Source organism: Ochotona princeps, chromosome 20 (genome assembly GCF_030435755.1).
Source record: "Ochotona princeps isolate mOchPri1 chromosome 20, mOchPri1.hap1, whole genome shotgun sequence".
Lineage (NCBI taxonomy): Eukaryota > Metazoa > Chordata > Mammalia > Lagomorpha > Ochotonidae > Ochotona > Ochotona princeps.
Genome location: NC_080851.1, coordinates 29,588,581 through 29,610,425, shown reverse-complemented (window position 1 = coordinate 29,610,425; position 21,845 = coordinate 29,588,581). Strand labels below are relative to the sequence as shown.

At 45.7% G+C, this 21,845-nt stretch overlaps 1 protein-coding gene across 1 annotated transcript; it reads left to right on the top strand.

Moving 5' to 3' along the window:
- Positions 1 to 3,477: 3,477 nt before the first annotated feature.
- Positions 3,478 to 21,845, top strand: FAM221A (family with sequence similarity 221 member A). The gene is made up of 7 exons (XM_012926147.3): positions 3,478 to 3,616; positions 5,534 to 5,707; positions 7,411 to 7,601; positions 9,680 to 9,886; positions 14,554 to 14,661; positions 19,824 to 19,906; positions 21,348 to 21,845. Exons 1-7 carry the CDS (start codon positions 3,552 to 3,554, stop codon positions 21,414 to 21,416), a joined length of 897 nt encoding a protein of 298 aa, XP_012781601.2. The 5' UTR covers positions 3,478 to 3,551; the 3' UTR covers positions 21,417 to 21,845.

Below are 21,845 nucleotides of genomic sequence, written 5' to 3'. Positions count from 1 at the left end.
TTCTCAGAAGACGGAGGAGGAGAGAGGCCAGTGGGGACCCAAACTGACACCCATAAAAGCTCCAGTGTGAACGCAGAATGTTTCCCCAAGATGTTAGTGTATCAGGTCTTCTGTCCATTATTTCTTGTCATTAAATTTGACTACCTGACTGATCACTGCTCTCTGTCTCATGGCTGAATTCCTTTTGTGTGGAGACAAGAACCCCTGGGCGGTTGATCTCCAGTAACAGTAAAAATAACGGGTCATTTGGCTCAAGTGTAGACAAACAGATCATAATCAGTAGTCTGTTATGAGATCCACCAATCTACTTGTAAAGAACAGAAAGTTCCCAGTAAACAATGTTGAGACAATTGGTTATTCATAACAAGTACAGTAAATCGGGTGCTTAACTTTGTACCACCCATAAAAGCTAGTTCTACACAGGTTAGCATTTTTTAAAAGGAAAGTTAGTAATTGTATTTATGACCTTTGGTTAGAACGTTATTTCTGAAGGAGGACCCAAAGAGTACAAATCTTAAGAAGATGGAAAAAACTTAACATTGAATAATTTTCTTCATTTATATTGCCACCTAGACACGCTGTTCCTAGCATGTGTAACCAACAACTGATTAATGTATAGAACAATGATGACTCAGTAAAAGAAATGATCAAAATGAGAGAAATCTGTCAACAGGCATCTCATGGAGGACACAGAAATGGCTGATATCAAAAGCAGGTGGTTCATGTCACCATCTCTCTCAGGGAGACTCTCAGGAAAGCCATGCTGCCGGCAACCATGAAGGACAACCTGAGCACTTCCTCTGTTGGTGAGAAAGTGTACATCCTGCGCTTAGAAGCATGATCATTTTAGAAAGCCATTTAGCATCACCTAGAAAGTACAGCCTACGCCTGTTGTATGTCCCAGCAACTGCACGCCTGTGTGGCTTACCCGACAGGAGCTTCTAGCCCCACGGTAAAGTGTAAAAAGCAAAAATTCTCAGCCACACTGCTGACTCCTCCCTGAGATGGGGGCTGGCGCCAACAGCCACACTCCGCTGTGAAAGTCCCGCAGCAGATTTCAAAGTCCCAACTTCATCGAGGTATAATTTACATCCCATAAAACAGTGTGCCGTACAGAAATACTTGGATCCTGAGGGATGAGCATGGGAAATTCACAGTAATGATATAACAAAAACCCCTGCAAGTTGCCCCAATGTCCACTCTAGTAGAATGGACAGAACCTGTTACATGATTGCTGGATTGCTCTGCAGAAATCATCAATGTGGACAGCACCTCTGATGGGCTTCAAAAACAAAGATGATTCCAACGGCAGTTTTAGAAACCAAATCTTACAGGTGCAAAATCCGGCAAAGATAAACATGACTTAGGGCTAATTTTTCTATAAATATAAATTTAAGATAACCAGAAAACATAAGTATTGGTTTAATTCTTAGGATGGATAATGACTCCTGAATGTTTATTACTAAAAAACTAAACTGTGGGACTGGCACGGTGTCTCAAAAGGCTAACCCTCAGCCCGCAGTGCTGGCATCCTATATGGGTGCTGGTTCTACCCCTGGCTGCTGTGCTTTCAATCTGGCTCCCTATTTGTGCCCTGGAAAAGCAGTGGATGATGGCCAAGTCCTTGGGATCTGGACACATGTGGAAGACCCAGAAGAAGCTCCTGGCCTTGGACTGGCTCAACTCAGGCCAGGAGCTTCTTTTGGGTCTCCCACACTGGTGCATGGTGAGCCCTGAGTAACAGAGGGCCTGCCATGGTGGCCTAGTGGCTAAAGTCCTTGCTTTACATGCACCAGAATCCCATATGGGTGCTGGTTTGTTTCATGGCTGCTCCACTTCCCATCCAGCTCCCTGCTTGTGGCCTGGGAAGGCAGTGGAGGATGGCTCAAAGCCTTGGGACCCTGCACCCTGTGGGAGACCTGGAAGAAGCTCCTGACTCCTGGCTTCAGTTCAGCTCTGGCCATGGAGGTCACTTGGGGAATGAATCAACGGATGGAAGATCTTTGTCTCTCCTTCCCTCTGTGAATCTGATTTTCCAATAAAAATAAATAAATCTTAAAAAAAAATGAGAGAGATGTGAAATTTCAGGCTGGATGAGATTTTGGGTTGGTCTTCTTCCGTAGCGGATGAATGCATCCGTGTAAAATGCCTGCCTGGGGAGAAGGCATGGACATGTGCCTGGGGACTAAGAATGGGCCGTGGCACTCTGGGTCTGGCTCAGCAATCCACATGCCCAGCCCTCTCCTTGACCATGCCCATCAGAGAGCCTGGAAATGCAAGAGCTACATCTGCTGTCCCAGACATCTTTATCCCAGGGGAGGAGGTGTGTACATGACCATGTGACCTTGTTCCAGCAAACGACACTAATGCGAGAACCTTTGGCGGGGTGTTCCTAGGAGGATCTTCTCACTTGTGAAAAGGAAGAGCTGTGAGTTCGCTTTTCCTCTTCCTTGAATTTGAATGTGGTCTCTGGAGCTGTGACAGCTCTTCAATCACGGGGGAAATGCCCTGAAGCCAATGCAGTAACAGCTGGGTACAAAGCAGCTACCAAAAGGTAGAGAGCAAGCAGGAGTGGAGAGCTGGGGGTGCGTGGACAGCACAGCTCCCGTGGGGTGCTCAAACAGTTCCTCTATGGAATACTTTGCTTTTGAAATATACAAAAAAAGTACATTTAAAATGTTCAAGTTTAACGAATTATTTTCCTTATTGCTTTCCCGGAATGCCTGACTACTGCCTGATTTCCTATCTGCTTTTCCAGGACTAATTGCCAATTGCCAACTCAACTTTGGGTTTCTCTGAAGGTTTTTGAAACACAAACAAAGGAACAAAAAAATCGTTTCGCATTGGTTTCCCCTTAAACCCGTTATTCCAGAACAACGTGTACCAACTGGACGCAGAGCTTTGGACCACCAATAGTCGACTGGAACCTGAGACGCCCATTGTGGGAAAACGGACCTCAAACCCAGTAAGAATCTCCTCACAGATGGTTATATTTCTTTTTTTTTTTTTTTTTTTGGATGGTTATATTTCAAGAGATGGTTTAAGGGGCGAGAGTGAGTGAAGAAAGAAGCCCTTTTCCTGGCGTCCATGACATGCCAACTTCTGCACCGCCTGTTCTCAAGTTCCTTCACCTTGGAGATCCAGAAAGGGGCGAAGTCGTTGGAAAGCACTTCTGACGCGGCTGCGGCTGCAGAGGCAGCGGCTCCGGAGCTCTAAGCGGGGTCTCCCTGGAGGATCATGCGCCCCTCGCCAGCTCCGTGCGCGCCCACCTAGAGCATTGGGTTGGGCCCTTGGGGAAGAGGGGCGGAGCCAGACTGTTAGGACGGGGCCAACACGAGGGGCGGGGCCATCAGACAGGGCGGGAGCATCAAAAGGGGCGGGGCCTGCAGATGGAGGGTGGTATTTGTCCACGAGGCGGGTCCGTCAGTGGGGAACGGACCTGCCAGCGAGGGCGGGGCCGGCAGGAGGAGCGGGACGGAAGGGGGCTGTGGCTCTTTCTTGCTGTGGTTCTAGAACGCGGTGCTCGGCCCCCTTCTGCTTCCGCGCCGGCCATGGAGCGCCTAACGTTTCCTCCCGGCGGCGCGGCGGCTGTGGACGAGTACCTGGAGTACCGGAGGTGAGGCTGTGGCTCTGGGACGAGCACCAGGAAGGCCGGAGCATGGCCGGAGCTTTGGGACTTGGCTGCCGGAGGCCTGGCTTGTCAGATTTCGCCTCCTGGCGACGAATGTTGCTCGCCTCTCGCCTCTCCCGAAACCTTTTGCGCGTGTCCTGCCAGGAGGCTTCTGAACTCCAGATGGACACGAAGGGGTGTGTGTGTGGGGGTCCTGGTGTGTTTTCCAGATGGCCCTTGGAGAATCAGTTGTGTCGGTGCGTCCGGTGATCGCGTGGAGCGTGTGGTTCTCAATGCGTCCCCCTCAACACTCCCCACCCTCCAGGCTCTAACTTTAGGAGGGAGAGAGACAGAGACAGAGAGACACTGATCGCTGGGCTTCCGTGGTTCGAGAGAAAAGGAGAAAACTCGCTCCCTGCTTTGGCCCAGGTCGTGGCGCACTGCCCCGGGCCTGACAGAGACTGATGCACCTGCAGCCCCTTTCCAAAGGGCGAGGACCAGGCCCGTTTGTGTTTGTCAAACAACAGGTGGCTTGAGGAGGGTGGTCGCCCTGGTCTCCCAGGTAGACTCACCCGGGCCGTCTGGGCAGTCTACACTCCTGCAACTGACTGCCCCCGCTGGTGGAGTTTGGGTAAAGGCTTTGCGGTACCTGGAAGCTGTGTGCAGGAGAAGCGTGCACGGGGAGCTCCATGGGGCAGACCTCATTGCCCGGATCAGGTGAGTCCTGGGCGGGAACAAGTACCACCCAGCCCTTTATCTCGGGCACAGCCAGATGCTGTGGCCTCCAGCTAGCTCTTTAGGCTACTCTGCCCCTTTGGCCAGCTGCAGGGTCTTGGTGTTCACCTGTGCCTTAGACGTTTGTGTACGTCGTGTGTGTGAGAAGCAGAGCAGCTGGAACACGAACAGACACCTATATTGGATTGTGGCACTGAAGGTGGAGGATTAGCTTGTTGAGGTACCATGCTGGCCCTGAATTTAATATATATATATATATCTCCACTGTATTTCTTTTTCCTCGCATAGCAGTAACAGGGATTTTTTTTGTAATAAAACTGCGCTTCTGAAATTAAATGGTGATAAACCTGAGTCCCCAACACAGAAATAAGGTTCTGATTGTGTGTGTGCGAGACTGTTTAGGGTCAGCAGTCAAACTCCTGGTCAGGGATGAGCATCAGGTATGCATGTTGGCTTCTGCATGGACTTTTCGAGGTCCAATAGTTTTTTTTTTTAAGATTTATTTATCTTTATTTGAAAGGCAGGTTTACAGAGGGAGAGGGGGGGACAACAGAGATATTTCATCTGCTGTTTCACTTTCCAAATGGCCACAGTGGAGCTGGGCTGGTCCGAAACCAGGAGCCTGGAGCTTCCTTTGGGTGTCCCTGTGGGTGCAGGGTCCCAAGGAGGTGGGCTGTCTTTTGCAGCTTTCCCAGATACACAGGGTGCTGCATTGGAAATGGGGCAGCTGGGACACGAGCCGGTGCCTGTTTGGGATCCCAGTGCTTGCTTGGTAAGGATTAGTCAATTGAGCCATTGTGCCAGCCCCAGTTTCATAATTTTTTTAATTGGAAAGTTAGATGTACAGAGAGGAGAGACAGAAAGGAAGATCTTCCGTCCGATGATTCACTCCCCAAGTGAGCCGCAACGGCCGGTGCGCGCCGATCCAAAGCCAGGAGCCAGGAGCCTGTTCCGGGTCTCCCATGTGGGTGCAGGGTCCCAAGACGTTGGGGCGTCCTCCACTGCTTTCCCAGGGCACAAGCAGGGAGCTGGGTAGGAAGCGGAGCTGCTGGGATTAGAACTGGCGTCCATATGGGATCCCAGGGTGTGTGCAGGGCGAAGACTTTAGTCACTAGGCCCAGTTTCGTAATTTCATCCTGGAAAATAAAGACTCAAGGTTTCAGGAAAGATTTGCTGCTGTTGTTGCAGAATTGTCGGTGATGATGATGGAGGGAAACTTTTTACTCCTGAAGAATATGAAGAATACAAAAGCAAAGTTTTACCCATGCGCTTACAGAACAGGTTATTCGTGAGCTGGAGGTCACCAAGCGGCATGGATTGTAAGCTTGTTGGCCCAGAAACACTGTGTTTTTGTACACACAGGTAAGATATTCTGTTACTGTTTTCGGATGATTGGAAAAGACCTTGCAAAGCACATCTTCCTTCTTTAAAGAGCACTGTTATAATTAAGATACATTTTCAAAAGAAGCCTTTATGTAATGCAGTGGCAATTATGTCAGTTTTTTTTTTAAATCTGTGATTTCAAAGCTTCTGTTAACTAATCCTGCTTGTTGCTTTAAACAACTCTTCTCTTCCCACCAGTAAGAGCAAAATACTGGGGACTGGCAGACCCTCTTCTTCCCTAACTGCATTTCTCTCCAACCTTTGCTAACTGTCCTTTATCCCTTAACCTATTGCCATGGTGATGTCTTCATCTCAGCGAAGATGGGCTGTTTTTGGTCAGAGTTGCATTGCCAGGAAAGGGTGCAGAAGAAAGGGAGTGGGTGTGGCCCCCAGTCACTGGCTCCCGTTGCCTGTGTCTGAGGGTTGTGCTTTGCCTGGCGCATGTTCTACTTGAACTTTTGCCATGGCCTCACAGTCATACATGTCAAAGTCACTGAACTGAATGCATGATTTCAGGCGATGATGTTAACGTGGTGTTCTAGGGAGTCACCGAAGGGCCACCGCCCTTTTCTGATGGCAGTTTCTGGGGCCCTTTGTAAGAGACGCTTTGATGGGTGCTGTTGGCTGGAGCGCAGTTTGCCAGGGGTTGGCAGGTGGCTGTTGGGATGAGTAATGTTGAGGTAAACTTTACAGTCGCCTGGCAACCTTACTCAGACCTTGTCAGGGAATGGAGGCACCTGGGATAGCTTAGCGTCTTTCAGAACTGAAGAGGGGTTTGGTGAATTTCATGATCCCCATGTAATTCATTCTTGTGAAAATGTAATGCCACTTCCTTCCAGCTAACAAATGGAGGTTTCTTCTAGCTCTGTGTTAATTTATCTGAGAGGCAGAGTGACAGAGCTCTTCCATCTGTTGTCTCAATCCTCCCATTGCCAGGAACCGGAAGTCCCATGCGGGTTTCCCAGGAATGACAGGGCCGCAGATACTTGAGCCATTGTCTGCTGCCTTCTCGGGTGCGTTAGCCCAACCTGAATCAGAGGTGGAATAGCCAGGATTTTAACCAGTACTTGGATGTGGCATGTGGGTTTTCTAAGTGACAATGTAACCACTGTGACATAACACAGGCACCAAAAGATGGGCCTTTTAGTTTCTCAAGGGGCAGGAGTTGTGATAACAGTGGATTCAACCACTGCTCGGGATACCCGACTCCCGTATAATATTGGAAAGCTGGTTTGAGTACCTACTGTTTCCATCCAGCTTCCAGCTGATAACTCCTGAGAAGATAGCAGATGATGGTCTACTTACTTGGGTCCCTGCCACCCATGTGGGAGACCTGAGTAGAGCTCCTGGCTCCTGGTTTTGGTGTGGCCCAGCTGTCTGTTGAGGCCACTTGGGGAGTGAACCAGCAGAGGGAAGATATTTTTCTCTGTCTCTCTGTCTTTTCTGATAAAAAGAATTAAATAAATAAATAAATAAATAAATAAATAAATAAATAAATAAAAAGTCCAAAACAACTTAGCTGACAGAGATGCTGCAGGCAGCAGTTTATCTCCACCTTAGTAACAAGAACAGTAAAACAATGAGAAATTGAAGAATCATTCTTGCATTCAATAGAATAGGAATGGTAATTTTTGCTAACACCTGCATTTTTTTGTGTGTTTATCTCTTTTATTCCCCCCCAGATATAAGCAACATAAAACTGACTTTGAAACACTTCCCCAGCAGCGCCCCATTGAACTGCCCTGCCAGGTGACCGGCTGCCGGTGCAGGGCCTACCACTACGTCCCTTTAAACGGTACCCAGCCCGTTCGCTGCAGGTGCAAACACTTTGCCGATCAGCACAGTGCCGCTCCTGGCTTTACCTGCAATGCATGTGAGTGGCTGTATTGTCCACATAAAACATACTTATTACTTTGTTAAGACTGAATATGTCTTTGTGTCAGTTTTTTTTAGTTATAAACAACTAAGAAAAATTCTATGGATAAACATTCTACTCTCATTTTTTTGTGGGAAAATTATTAGTATGCTTGATAATCATAAACCCTGAACTCATGTGATTAAAATAATTTAGATAATAGCAATAGATTTGTGGCACAGTGGGCTAAGCCACCAGTTGGGATCCTGCAAAATATATGAGTACAGAGGATCGAGTTTTGCCTCTGCTTTCTATCCAGCTCTCTGGTAATGTGCCTGGGAGGCAGTAACAAATGATGGCTCACCAGATGCTTCTTCCAGGTCTCCCATGCAGGTGCAGGGTCCCAAAGCCTTGGATCATCCTTGGCTGCTGTCCCAGGCCACAAGCGGGGAGCTGGATGGGAAGTGGAGCAGCTGGGACATGAACTGGTGCCTGTATAGGATCCTGGTGTGTACAAGACGAGGACTTTAGCTGCAGGCTACCGTGCTGGGTCCAAAGATTTATTTTTTTATATAAAGAGAACATAGTTCTCTTTTTATAAAGTATATAAAGTTTTATAAAGTATAAGTTCTTTTTATACAGTATATACTGTATTATATCGTGTATTCAGTATATACAGTTTTAAGAGCATAAGAAACTTTTAACTTCTTATTTTTCTTTGTTTTTGTGATGGCACACTTTATAATCTCAAGTTTAATCCTCTGTTTATTTGCTAAGAAAGACTGTTGTTCTTTAGGAGTATGGACAAGGGCTATACATAATTATTCAACCTCAAGATGTCGGTTTCACTCATATTCATTATATATGTGTTATGTATATGTATATGGCAGCCATGTATTAGCTGCCAGAAATCAGACAGAACATGATACTTGTCTTTTTGAGATCGGCTTACTTCACTAAGCATAATAGTCTGCAGTTGTATCCATTTTGTTGTAAGAAACCAGGATTTCACTCTTTTTATTGCTAAGTAATTTTACTTATCACATATATATATGTATATATCACATTATCTTTATTTACTTGACAGTTGACGGCCATCTGGCTTGATTTCATAACTATTGTGAACCGAGCTGCTATAAACATATGGACACAGACAACTATTATCTTTCTTTTTTTTTTAACATTTATTTTTTTATTGGAAAGTCAGATATATATAAAGGAAAAGAGGCAGAGAGGAAGATCTTCCATCTGGTGATTCACTCCCTAAGCGGCTGCAACAGCCAGAGCTGTGCCAATCCGAAGCCAGGAGCTTGGAGCATCTTCTGGGTCTCCCACACAGGTGCATGGGCTGTCCTAGACTGCTTTCCCAGGCCACAAGGAGGGAGCTGGATGGGAAGTGGAGCTGCTGGGATTAAAACTGGTACCCTTATGGGAACCAAGCGCATGCAAGGCGAGGGCTTTAACCGCTAGGCTACCACACTGGGCCCCAGATAACTATTTCATATGCTGATTTCATATCTTTTGGAAAAATTCGCACCAGTGGGTAGGCTGGGTCATAGAGTAGATCCATTTTGGGATTTCTACACTGTTACACATTGTGACTGTACTCATAGAAGTAGGAACAGTGCCCCGGGGGGAGTGTTCAGCGTCTGGAGGAAGCAGTCAGAGGCCGGATGACATGAATTTAACTGGCTGAGCTAAGTGTTTTTGGTGTGGACAGTTTAGTAGCCATGTTCTTAACAGTTGGGGTCGGTGGTTAGCCTACTCATTCAGGTGTTCATGTGCCACGTAGGAGCTTCCGGAATCCATTTCCAGCTTCGGCCCCATGACTCCAGCCTCCTGCGTTGCCTGCCCTGGCAGGATGGGTGTCGACTTGAGTGGCTGGGTTCCTCTACACACGTGGGTAACCTCAGTTGAGTTTCCAGCTCTTTGCTCATGGCTCTGGGCCCCAGTGTAGCCCCACCCCTTGCCACTGCAAACATTTGTGGAGTGAACTAGCAAAAAAAGGTGCTGCCTATTTATCTCTCAAATAAATAAATACAGTTTTAAAGTAGAATAAAATATGTAAGTTGATCTCTTTCTACATCTTGACTCAGGCTCCAAGTGTTCAGGCTTTCACAGCTGCTTTACTTGTGCTTGTGGCCAGCCCGCATATGCCCATGACACTGTGGTGGAGACTAAGCAAGAGAGGCTGGCTCAGGGAAAGCCCGTGGGACGAGACGTCCCTTACGCAGCCATGGGAGGACTGACTGGCTTCAGCTCACTGGCTGAAGGCTACATGCGATTGGATGACAGTGGCACTGGTAAGTGACGATGGGCGAAAGGTAAATGTGTGTTGTTTCACAGTTGTGAAGCCTTCTATCTGTTAGCGCTTTATTTATTTATTTATTTATTTTTAAAGAGTTATTTATTTTTATTGGAAAGGTGGATATACAGAGAGGAGGAGAGACAGAGAAGAAGATCTTCTGTCCGATGGTTCACTCCCCAAGTGAGCGCAACGGCTGGCGCTGAGCCAGTCCAAAGCCAGGAGCCAGGAGCTTCTTCCAGGTCTCCCGTGTGGGTGCAGGGTCCCAAGGCTTTGGGCCGTCCTCCACTGCTTTCCCAGGCCACAAGCAGGGAGCTGGATGAGAAGTGGGGCCACTGGGATTCGAACTGGCACCCAAATGGGATCCCGGCGCATGCAAGGTGAGGACTTTAACCACTACGCTGTTGCACCAGGCCTAGCACTTTATTTTCATCATGGGTTTTCAGAAAACATTCTCTTATTTGACTTTTATTATTTTTTAAAAGGCTTATTGCCCGGCCCGGCACGGTGGCCTAGCGGCTAAAGTCCTCTCCTTGAATGTGCCGGGATTCCATCTGGGTGCCAGGCTCTAGTGCTAGCAGCTCCACTTCCTACCCAGCTCCCTGCTTGTGGCCTGGGAAAGCAGTGGAGGATGGCCCAAAGCCTTGGGACCCTGCACCTGTGTGGGAGACCCGGAAGAGGTTCCTGGTTCCCGGCTTCGGATCAACACAGCACTGGCCATTGCGGTCACTTGGGGAATGAATCATCAGATGGAAGATCTTCCTCTCTGTCTCTCCTCTCTGTATATCTGACTTTGTAATAAAAATGAATAAATCTTCATAAAAGAAAAGGCTTGTTGCCACTATTATTATTGCAGAAAATTTATAAAGCACAGAGGCAAAGTATTACTATCCTAATACTTGGACCCAAATCCCAGTGTACCTGCTTTGTTTGTAATAGTTCAGTAACATTTCTTTAATTTGATATAATACAATTTACCTGTTACCCTACTTACCGCAGTGTTTGCTATTATAATCACTTTATCTTGAAAAGTAATATTCACATAAAAATATATGCACATATATATGTGGACCTTTTAAAGAAGATTTCTCTATTATTTTTACTTGAAGGGGTCATATATATAGAGAGGGGAAAGACAGAGAGAGAGAGATCTTCCATGCATTGGTTCACTCCCCAAATGGCTGCAACTGCTGGAGCTGAGCTGATCCGAAACCAGGAGCTTCTTTTGAGTCTCCCACATGGGTGCAGAGTCCCAAGGCTTTGGGTCATCCTCTGCTACTTTCCCAGGCCATTGGCTGGAAGTAGAATTGTAAGTGGAACAGCTGGGAGTCAAACTAGTACCCATATCAGATGCTGGTGCTTTAGGTGGCGGATTAGCTTGCTATGCCACCATACTGGCCCTGTGTATGTATCACTGTAATTGCACTCATAATAAACTGTTTGTATATATGTGTTCACAAATATATCTTCTTGGATACATTTAAGCTATAGGAAAAAGTTTTAATAGCTTATATCTCCAACCACTGGAAACAGCTGTACCCTTCTGAGAGTTGACCGGGGATAGGGAGCAGATATTCTTTGTCTACTTTTTTTTTTTTTAAAGATTTATTCATTTTATTACAGCCAGATATATACAGAGGAGGAGAGACAGAGAGGAAGATCTTCCGTCCGATGATTCACTCCCCAAGTGAGCCGCAACGGGCCGGTGTGCGCCAATCCGATGCCGGAAACCAGGAACCTCTTTCGGGTCTCCCTTGTGGGTGCAGGGTCCCAATGCATTGGGCCGTCCTTGACTGCTTTCCCAGGCCACAAGCAGGGAGCTAGATGGGAAGTGGAGCTGCCAGGATTAGAACCGGCGCCCATATGGGATCCCGGGGCTTTCGAGGCGAGGACTTTAGCCGCTAGGCCACGCTGCCGGGCCCTCCTTGTCTACTTTAGACACTGGTTTTTGGGGGGGATTTTTTATAACAAACATGTATTTTATTTATTTTTAAAAATTCCATAAAATATGTGGGTGGAAATTTGGCACAGTGGTTAAGTGTCAGTAAAGGGGCTAGTGTTGTGGCATAACAGATAAAGCCACAGCTTGCGATGCCAGCATCCTATATAGATGCCAGTTTGAGTCTTGGCTACTCCGCTTCTGATCCAGCTCCTTGCTAATTGTGATGCCCCAGGTGCTTGCTGCCACCCACGTGGGAGACCTGGATCGTTGCCTTGGCTTGGCCCAATGCAGCCTACTGCAGCCATCTGGGCAGTGCACCAAAAAGGGGTCTCTCTCACCCCTCCAGTGTCACTCTGACTTTCAAATAAATAAGTAACTTAAAAAAAATGTCATCCGAGGCACCTGCATCCTGTACTGGAGTGCACTGCCCAGAGTCCCAGCTACTGTGATTTTCATCACCCTGTTTCCTTTTGACATGTACCCTGGGAGGCAGCAGGTACTTGCACCCCAGTTGTGGCAGGCACCTGGTGAGTGATGGAAGATCTCTTTCTGTTTGTTTGCTAGCGCATGTATTAGCAGGAAGCTAGACTCGGAAGTGGAGCTAGGGCTTAAACTTAGAAATACGGGCTGGGGAACCCAAGTGGCATCTATTTAAAAAAAATTTATTAATTTGACAAGGAGAGTTAGAGGAAGAGACAAAGATCTTCCATCCACTGGTTCACTCCCCAAATGGTCCTCTGCTGCTTTCCCAGGCCACAGGCAGGGAGCTGTATGGGAAATGGAGCACCCACGAAACAAACTGGTGCCCTTATGGGATGACTGCACCAGCAGGTGGAGGATTAATTTGTTGAGCCACATTGCAGGTTCCTGTTTATTGTATTTATGGCTCTTCTTACTCTTGACTAATGCAAATAGCTAGTATTTTGAAAACATTGCTAAAAGGTAGTGTTTGTAGCTGGCATCTTTGCCTTTTTGTGACTTGGTATCTTAATTAAGTATCTGTAAGGTATCAAGAAAGAAACATTTGACCTCTGAGGGAAGGCTGGGTGAAGACAAATGAGAGTGAGGAGAAAAGGAAGCTGCTTTTCCCTGATTTGGGGGAAGGGGGCGGGGCCAAGGGGTTGCTCTGTTGACCATGGCCCGTCCCAGCAGGAGACTCTGGCTGGCATTTGTTTCCGGTATGGCACAGGAGTTTGTGATTCCCACTGAGCTTTCAGGATTGCTTGGAAGGTGGAGGAGCTACTGGGAGGAATGAGCCTGCCCTGACATCTGTCACGGGAGGAGTCAAGGTGACCCCAGAGCTGACCCGAGCTGAGCAAGTGCGTAGAGGAAGGGGCAGGCATTGAGGGGTTTGGTTCTTCTGGAGGGGGCAGGTGTGAGCTGTGGGGTCCTGTCACGCTCAGGCCAGCTTTGGATATTGGAGATGAGCAGGACGGATGGTGTCTTGTGCCCCTCTTCTCTTCTGTGCCTCCTGCCCCGTGGACAAGGAGTGGTCGGTGGGAGGGATGTGGGACGGGGTAGCAGGGGCAGTTGCCCCTGCACTGTTTCCATCCTAAAGCAGGTGCACCTGCTCGGGGCTGTGGCATTTGTGAAGGAGGTGGAGCAGTTTCTCCACAGCATCCCCTTTTAATGTATTTAGCAGTTGGTCTGTGTGGTTTGTGGTTGAGGATGTGCCCTCCTTTCACTGAAGAAGGAAACCATCTTTGTGTTTTGTCTGTTTCCTAGCATGGAACAGCCTCAGAGTGCCCTGACTCCGCCCTCAGGAGGAGGGGCCTAGTGGCTGCTGTTCTGCTCCTGACAGTGTTCTGTAGCTAATTAGGCTCTTGCACTTCTTTGCTTAGATACAGTTCTGTTATTGCATGATTTTTTTTTTCTGCTTTGATAAAGGTCTCTGAGAAATGTGCTGCCTTTTTTTTCATAGGGCATATAAAAATTTAAATAAAAATGTCTATATGAGGAATATTTTTGCTGACTTAGCTGAAGGTCTAATTTATTTCACCTTATAAATAAGATCTTGAGAACCTGGTGTGATAGTCTAGTGGCTAAAGTCCTCGCCTTGCGTGCACCGGGATCCCATATGGGCACTCATTTGTTTCTTGGCTGCTCCACCTCCCATCCAGCTCCCTGCTTGTGGCCTGGGAAAGCAGTCGAGGATGGCCCAAAGCTTTGGGACCCTGCACCCACGTAGGAAACCCAGAGAAACTCCTGGCTCTTGGCTTTGGACTAGCTCAGCACTTGGGGGAGTGAACCAGTGGATAGAAGATCTTTCTCTTTGTGTCTCCTTCTCTCTGTAAATTTGACTGTCCAATAAAAAAAAAAAATAAAATAAACCTTTTTAAAAAAAAAGAAGTAAGACCTTGAGGTAGGTACTATGGCATGTGGATAAAGCCACTGATGCAGATTGGGGTCCTGCTGCTTCACCTCCCATCCAGCTCCCCGCTTGTGGCCTGGGAAAGCAGCACAGGACGGCCCAAGTGGCTGGGCCCCTGCACCTGCACGGGGGACTCGGAAGAAGCTCCTGACTCTGGCTTTGTGCTGGCCAAGTTTGGGTCATTGAGATAATTTTGGGGCATACACCAGTGGATACAAGATTCTCTGTGTATTTCTCTCTCTTGAATAAATTTGCCTTTCAAATAAATAAATCCTACAAAAATAAATAAGGCCTAGTTTGTGTCCTTATAAATCAAGATGTGATTTTGATCCTCTATCTATTTTGTCCCCAGGTGCACCTTCAGTTGAATTTTTAGATGCTCCAGTTACGGCTGCAGACCACCCATTTCTAAAATCATTTCAAGCGCCGCCCAGTTCTTCTCCAGAAACGCCGATCAATGGTAATGAAATTAAGCTGAAATGTTTCTACATGTAGTAAATGTGAATATTGAACCTTGTTTTCTGTCTTCATTTTAATATCACTATAATTTGGCTTTGAATGAATCTTTCATTTTACTTTCTTGTCTAGTGACCAGGCACTAAGAAAAAGCAAGCAGCTTCATTTTGTATTTGAAAGGTTACTAAATCTGAGAATTGTGACTTCTGGTAATAGTCTATTTTAAAGTTGTTTTTTTAAGGGTTTTTTTGATAGGCAGAGAGACAAAATGCCTTTCTCTTCACTGATTCACTCCCCCAAAATGCCCACAGTGGGTTGATGGGGTTGAAGCCAGGGCAGGGAAGGCAAACCAGGTCCCCTGTATAGGTGGCAGGAAGCCAGTTTACCAGGCCACCCCTGCTGCCTTTCAGGGATTGCATTAGGAGGAGGCTGGAGTCAGAAACAGGGCTGAGAATCAAATCCAGGCGCCCCTATTGGAACATGTGGGTCCCAACCACTAAGCCAGGCACTGCCCCTCCAATGTGAGGTTTTAAGCATTTTTCTGGCGCATGTGGTTGTTCCAGCATTGGAATGAAAGGTTCTCTTGTGCATGGATTGCCTGGATCTTTTGGGTACTCTGGAAGGAGATATCCAGTAATACCCATAGCTCAGCAGGCTTTTATCGCTTATAAAGCAAGAATAGAATTTCCCATCTAAGGACTAGTTTGCTCTATCAGTATCAGCTTGAGTGAAAACACTGAGCAAGTTGTGTGGTTTACTAGGTGTCTAATATTTGTATATATATATTTCTAAATATATATACTTATTATTTTATGTCATAGATAGAAATATATTATAGTAAATATTTATATATTTATAATAATATGAATATATTATACTTATATTATTACATATAAAATATATATTATATGTAGAAATATGTATAGAAATAATATTTCTATATATTCTATCTAGAAATAATGTTTCTAAATATATTTCAAAATATAAATATTTATGCATATAAATATTATATAGTTGAATATATATTTCTGAATATATAAATATTTAACAACATCTAAATATATTCATATATTTAATATATATTTATATTGCATATAGCTATAAATAAATAACATATATTTATATTATACTAAATGTATATGTTAAATATATGTTGCTTAAATATATATTTATGATATATATATTTCTGAATATATATTTATTTAAAGATTGATTTATTTTTCTTGGAAAAGCAGATATACAGAGAAAAAAGAGACAGACAGAAAGATCTTCTATCCACTGGTTCACTCCCCAAGTGGCCAAATGGCTGGAGCTGAGCTGATCTGAAGCCAGGAGCCAGGAGCTTCTTCCAGGTCTCCCACACGAGTGCAGGGTCCCAAAGCTTTGGGCCATCCTCGACTGCTTTCCCAGGCCACAAGCAGGGAGCTGGATGGGAAGTGGAGCTGCTGGGATTATAATTGGTGCCCATATGGGATCCTGACACATTCAAGGCGAGGACTTTACCTGCTAGGCCACCGTGCTGGGCCCAGGGTATCTCTTCTGATGTACTTTAACTCATATCTAGATTCCTCACAACACCTAACACAGGGTAAAGACTATGTAAATGTCTGATGAACCATGTATTTTATGGGAATAATGATGTGCTCAAAATAGACACAATTTTTTGTCTTTTTACTTATTTTATTTCTTAATAATGGTTATATAATTGATCAGGGTGGGAAGGATCGAGGTTTAGGGAAAATTGGGTGAATTCATCGCTTCCAAATTTGTTCTTTCTTCTTTCTGTTTCTGGGGGAAGGGGAGAGACAAAGGGGGAACCACTCAGGACTTTAAACATGTCCCAGTACCCAGGAATGAGGGACCGTCACCTCACATCAACCCAGAGTCTCAGTGTGTACGTATTCCAAGGGTTCTGACCAAGTGGTTTGGGTAGTTCTGAAATGCTGCTGATTTCAGCAATCCGAGGATGATGTCACCCTCCCAATGTCCATTGCTTCCATTCACCGAGAGTTTTTGCTGTCATTGTGTGTTTCGGGTAGTTGTCCAATTTATGCTGTTCTCCTTTTGCTACAGCACCAAATGTGCTGCTATATTCTCTTTTTACAACAGGGCCTGTGTCCACTGCTCCACCTTTTTCATTAAGTAGGACGTGTTCTTGCAGGCAAGTCCTAGTACCTGGGAGAGGTGTTCCAAATATTGATGGACTCCTCTCCCCCAAGGGGGCGGCTCACAAACCTGATGACCACCTAGTAGGTGGCCCCGAGACCCAGGACAGGTGACTCAAGACCTGTCTTATCCTCTACCTCCAGTTCACGAACCAAGAATGTGGGCCACAGGATCTGGGCCAAGCAACCCAAACCCCACCAGTTCCCCTGTCTCCTGGGCTCAGGAAGCCAGCCCTCACCACACGGGTGGGCCCCAGGACCTGAGCTAAGCAACCCGAGCCCTGTCAGATCTCCCGTCCCTTGGATTCATGTACCTGGCCCTCACTGGGCCCAGGCTGGCATGACTCGTCTCACCTTGGTGTCTGCAATCTTTTTTTTTTTAAGATTTATTTATTTTTATTGGAAAGGCAGATATACATAGAGGAGGAGAAACAGAGAGGAAGATCTTCTGTCCGATGGTTCACTCCCCAAGTGAGCGCAATGGTTGGAGCTGAGCCAATCCGAAGCCAGGAGCCAGGAGCTCTTTCGGGTCTCCCACGTGGGTGCAGGGTCCTAAGGATTTGGGCTGTCCTCAGCTGCTTTCCCAGGCAATAAGCAGGGAATTAGATGGGAAGCAGGGCCACCGGGATTAGAACTGGTACCCATATGGGATCCCAGGGTGCGTTGAAGGCGAGGACTTTAACCACTACGCTATCGTGCCGGGCTTGGTATCTGCAATCTTATTGCACAGCCTGGCCTAGTCTGGTCTGCTCCCTGTTCCAGGTCTTAGGCTGGTGGGTGCTGCAGCCTGTCCCAGTCCAACCTGCTTGCTGTCTCGGTCCTAATGTGAACTGGCTGGTGTTGCCTGATCTGGCTCCCGCCCCCTGCCCTGGTTCTCAGATCTGGCAGTAAGTATTATGTGCTCGTCAGACTGGTCTGTCCCCAGGCCTGACCCACATGTATGCTGGCAGGTACTGTAACTTGGTGTGGTCTGGACTGCTCCTTGCCTTGCTTCCTGTGCTAACCTGTAGGGACTGCATCCCAATGAAGGAGTTTCCCAAGCACTTCCATCAAGTCTCCTCCCAGTGACAGTTCTTGCACAGGGTCGTTGGCCCAGGTTGACTTTGTCTACCTCCTGTCCTGACAAGAACAGTGGCCTTGCTCAACCAGCCTCACCCATTCTGGTTCTTTTTGAGTGTTGCAGCCCAGTGCTACCTGGTCTGTGCCAAGACACAGCTTTCACATAGTTCAGTGGGAGTCAAGACCTAGTCTGGCCTTTTGTGTTTCCCAACAGTCTGCACAAGGGATTTTTAAGGCTGCTCACAAAAGCAGTATAGGATGATGTGGTGATAAACTATAGATGGAAGAGAGCAAAACCAAGAAAGAGGACATACTCCGGCACCTCTGGGCTGACACACTTGCTGCCTGAAGCTTCAGTTTTGATTGACGGTAGTGGCAGCCAAGATACAGAGAAAGTTACATGCTTTCCCTCTTTGGAAAGTAGCCAGCTTGAGCCCCTCACAGCCTAGGGCTCTTGGACCAACACGGGATTGCAGAGACATCTGTAGAATAACCCTCAGTGATGCAGCAGCTAAGGTCCACAAAAACTTTTCTCTCAGGATTTGTAGCACACGACTGCTTGATTCTGATCACTGTGTTTGACTTTGGTAATATATTATTAGTCTTTGTTAGTAGGGAGCTGTCATCAGTAGTGGGTCAGAGAGGATCAAACTCGGGTCCCTTCTGATACAAGATGGGGGAGTCTCAACGGTTTCTTAACCACTATGCTAAAAGTCAGCCCCTAAAACAAATCAGTTTTAAAAAATGGTGAGGTGGGGCTCGGCAGTGTGGCCTAGTGGCTAAGGTCCTCGCCTTGATCCCATATGGCTGCTGGTTCTAATCCCGGTAGCTCCACTTCCTCTCTATCTCTCCTCCTCTCAGTATATCTGACTTTGTAATGAAAATAAAATAAATCTTTAAAAAAAAAATGGTGAGGCGGAGGGCCTGGTGGCGTGGCCTAGTGTCTAAAGTCCTCGCCTTGAACTCCCCGGGATCCCATATGGGCGCCGGTTCTAATCCCGACAGCTCCACTTCCCATCCAGCTCCCTGCTTGTGGCCTGGGAAAGCAGTCGAGGACGGACCAAAGCTTTGGGACCCTGCACCCATGTGGGAGACCCGGAAGAGGTTCCAGGTTCCCGACTTTGGATCAGCGCAGCACCGGCCCGTTGCGGCTCACTTGGGGAGTGAATCATCGGATGGAAGATCTTCCTCTCTGTCTCTCCTCCTCTCTGTATATCTGACTTTGTAATAAAATAAATAACTCTTCAAAAAAAAATGGTGAGGTGGAGAATATTTCCATGGTTGCCTATACAAAACCAAGCCTTAGCAGTTTCTCTATACATTAGCTTATAATTGTAACATGGATTTTTAGTTATAAAATGTAAAATGTAGTTGAACCAAATTATGTGAATAGCTATATGGTATTATTTAATCACACCAGTTAAATATGCTGAGAATGTTTGCCAGTGAAAATTATTTTTGTCCTATGCCATTCTTCCTGAAGAATTATGAAGTAGACCCAATTACCTATTTAGGTCATTTCTGGCTTGAGAAAAATAATATCACCATTTTAAAAAAGATTTATTTCTAGTGGAAAGTCAAATATACAGAGAGGAGGAGAGACAGAGAGGAAGATCTTTCGTCCATTGATTCACTCCCCAAGTGGCCGCAATGGCTGGAGCTAAGCTGATCCAAAGTCAGGAGCCTCTTCTGGGTCTCCCACATAGGTGCAGGGTCCCAAGGCTTTGGGCCGTCCTCGACTGCTTTCCCAGGCCACAAGCAGAGAGTTGGATGGGAAGCAGGGCCACCGGGGTTAGAACTGTTACCCATATGGTATCCCAGAGCATGTAAGGTGAGTACTTTAGCCACTAGGGTACCACATCAGGCCAACCATTAAAATAATTTTAGGGCACTATGTAATGATGTAAAATACATTAATTATATTTGTCTTCCCCCTTGTTAGCAGGTACAAGTAGTCAAGTTTCTGCTTTACGGAGACCTGAAGATGATGATATGGCTTTCTTTGAAAGACGATATCTGGAAAGGGTAGGTTTAAAGAAGTTTGCATTTGCTTGTAACAGTAACACTGTAGAATAATGATGTATGCAATATGGAACAGCAAAGCTAACTTATGGAGGTCTTATATCTGGTATTGAATCTTAAGGCTTAGAATAATTTAGACAAAAATAGCATGAAAAAATACATAAAGCACTCAAGAGTTCATGCCAAATAGAATTAAAAGATAATTTGAATTTTCCATGAACTTTCAAAGTACCCTTGTACATACACTGGTTGATTTATAAAGACCAGCAACACTACAAACATAATGCTGATCAGTAATCAACATCAGCCATTAGACTTGTGAATTATGTGTATCTTGAATTCTTTTAAACATTTTTTCCTTTTTAGATTTAAAAGTACTTAGTTGTCAAATAGACTGAATATATTTTGAATTTTTGATGATGTAATTCTGCTTAAGACTCCAGTTAAAAAAATTCACTCCATAATCTTAAAAGAAAGAAAACACAAAAGATAAACTTCTTTTAGCTGTTTTCAGGACTTACCACCAGCTATAGTTTTGGTATGTCTACAGTGTTTGGTAATGGTCATTTCCTTCAGCTTTACAACATGGTGTAAATACTTTGAGGATAAACATAGTATTTTATTGACCTTTGGCTCTTCTTCGGTACTTAGTTCTTGTACAAAGTAAGTTTCCAGTAAATATTTACGGAAAATCGAAAAAATTAACACTAAATAATTGATATTCTCTTTCATATTTGTCAACCACTTATACGTCTGGTAAATTTTCTGTTTGAGAGTTTTGTTTTGCTCATTGTTAAAAGAACAACGTTGGCTTGATGAAGGGTGGGAAGTACTTTCACAGGGATTGTTTTGTAGTTGCTTCCTGGCATTATTCTAAGTTAGGTAACATCTCCACCAGTGTGAGGACGCCCCTGGCGCTCTTGGTTGTGTCCTCTTCTGATCCTGGTCAGCAGCTCAGTGGATGGTGCAAAGTGTCAGAAAGAATAGGAAGTAAATGGGCCACACAAAAGCAGAGGACGTGGAGACAAGGAGGTTGCCGATGTGCTGGCTGGGGAGGGCTGCCTTCTCCACATGGTGCCTTCTCCAGCGGGTGACCACAGCTCTCCTCTGGGCCTCTTGCCTAAGGCCACTAGTCTTGGAGGACTCTGCTTGCTGATCATCTCCCAGAAGCCCCACCCACAGAAAAAGCATGTAGGTGGCCGAAAGGTTGGTGACTGCTGCTTAGTGGCTCTGCTGCTGCCCCGTGTTCAATGCAGTGCAGGATATAATTGCGGGCCTCGAACCTGCACGCCAGGGTGAGATGCTGGCATTGTGGGCACCGCTTCACCTGCTGCACTGCCACGCCCAGCCCCCCAGAGACATGAATTCAGATGAGGGGTGGGCAACCTTCTCTTCCTCACAGTGGTTTACAAGTGATCATACCAGCAAATGCTTAAACTTACAGATGAAAATGGAAAAGGCTGCTACGCAGAAAGGAAAAGCTCCACTGCCGTCTACTGCGAAACCTTCGTGATTCCTGAGGACGATGGGGGAGGCTTCAGCTGACGTCTGAACGGGTTTTTCGCATCTCTTTGAATATAAACATATAACTAATTTTCTCTTGAATTCATTACTTTTTTCCCCTACTGTATAAATATCACTTCGTGTATGCTTAATTTATTTAAATAAGTGAAAACATCTTATTTTTGTCATAATGTTATCATTTTTTACTTTGTGTATACTTTTTTTCTAACAAATGAGATTGTTTTCCTATGAATCAGATCCTGAAAGTAGAACAAATATGTTCAGTCTGTCATCATCTAACGGTTTCAGGCTACTTTAAAAAATTAAAGATATTTTTAAAGGTTTTGAAAATATGTCAGGGACACTTTGCTATCCAAAGTAGTAACTGGAATCATTAATTTTTTTATTGCTCCAACTTTGTATTGTTGCTTTTTAATGT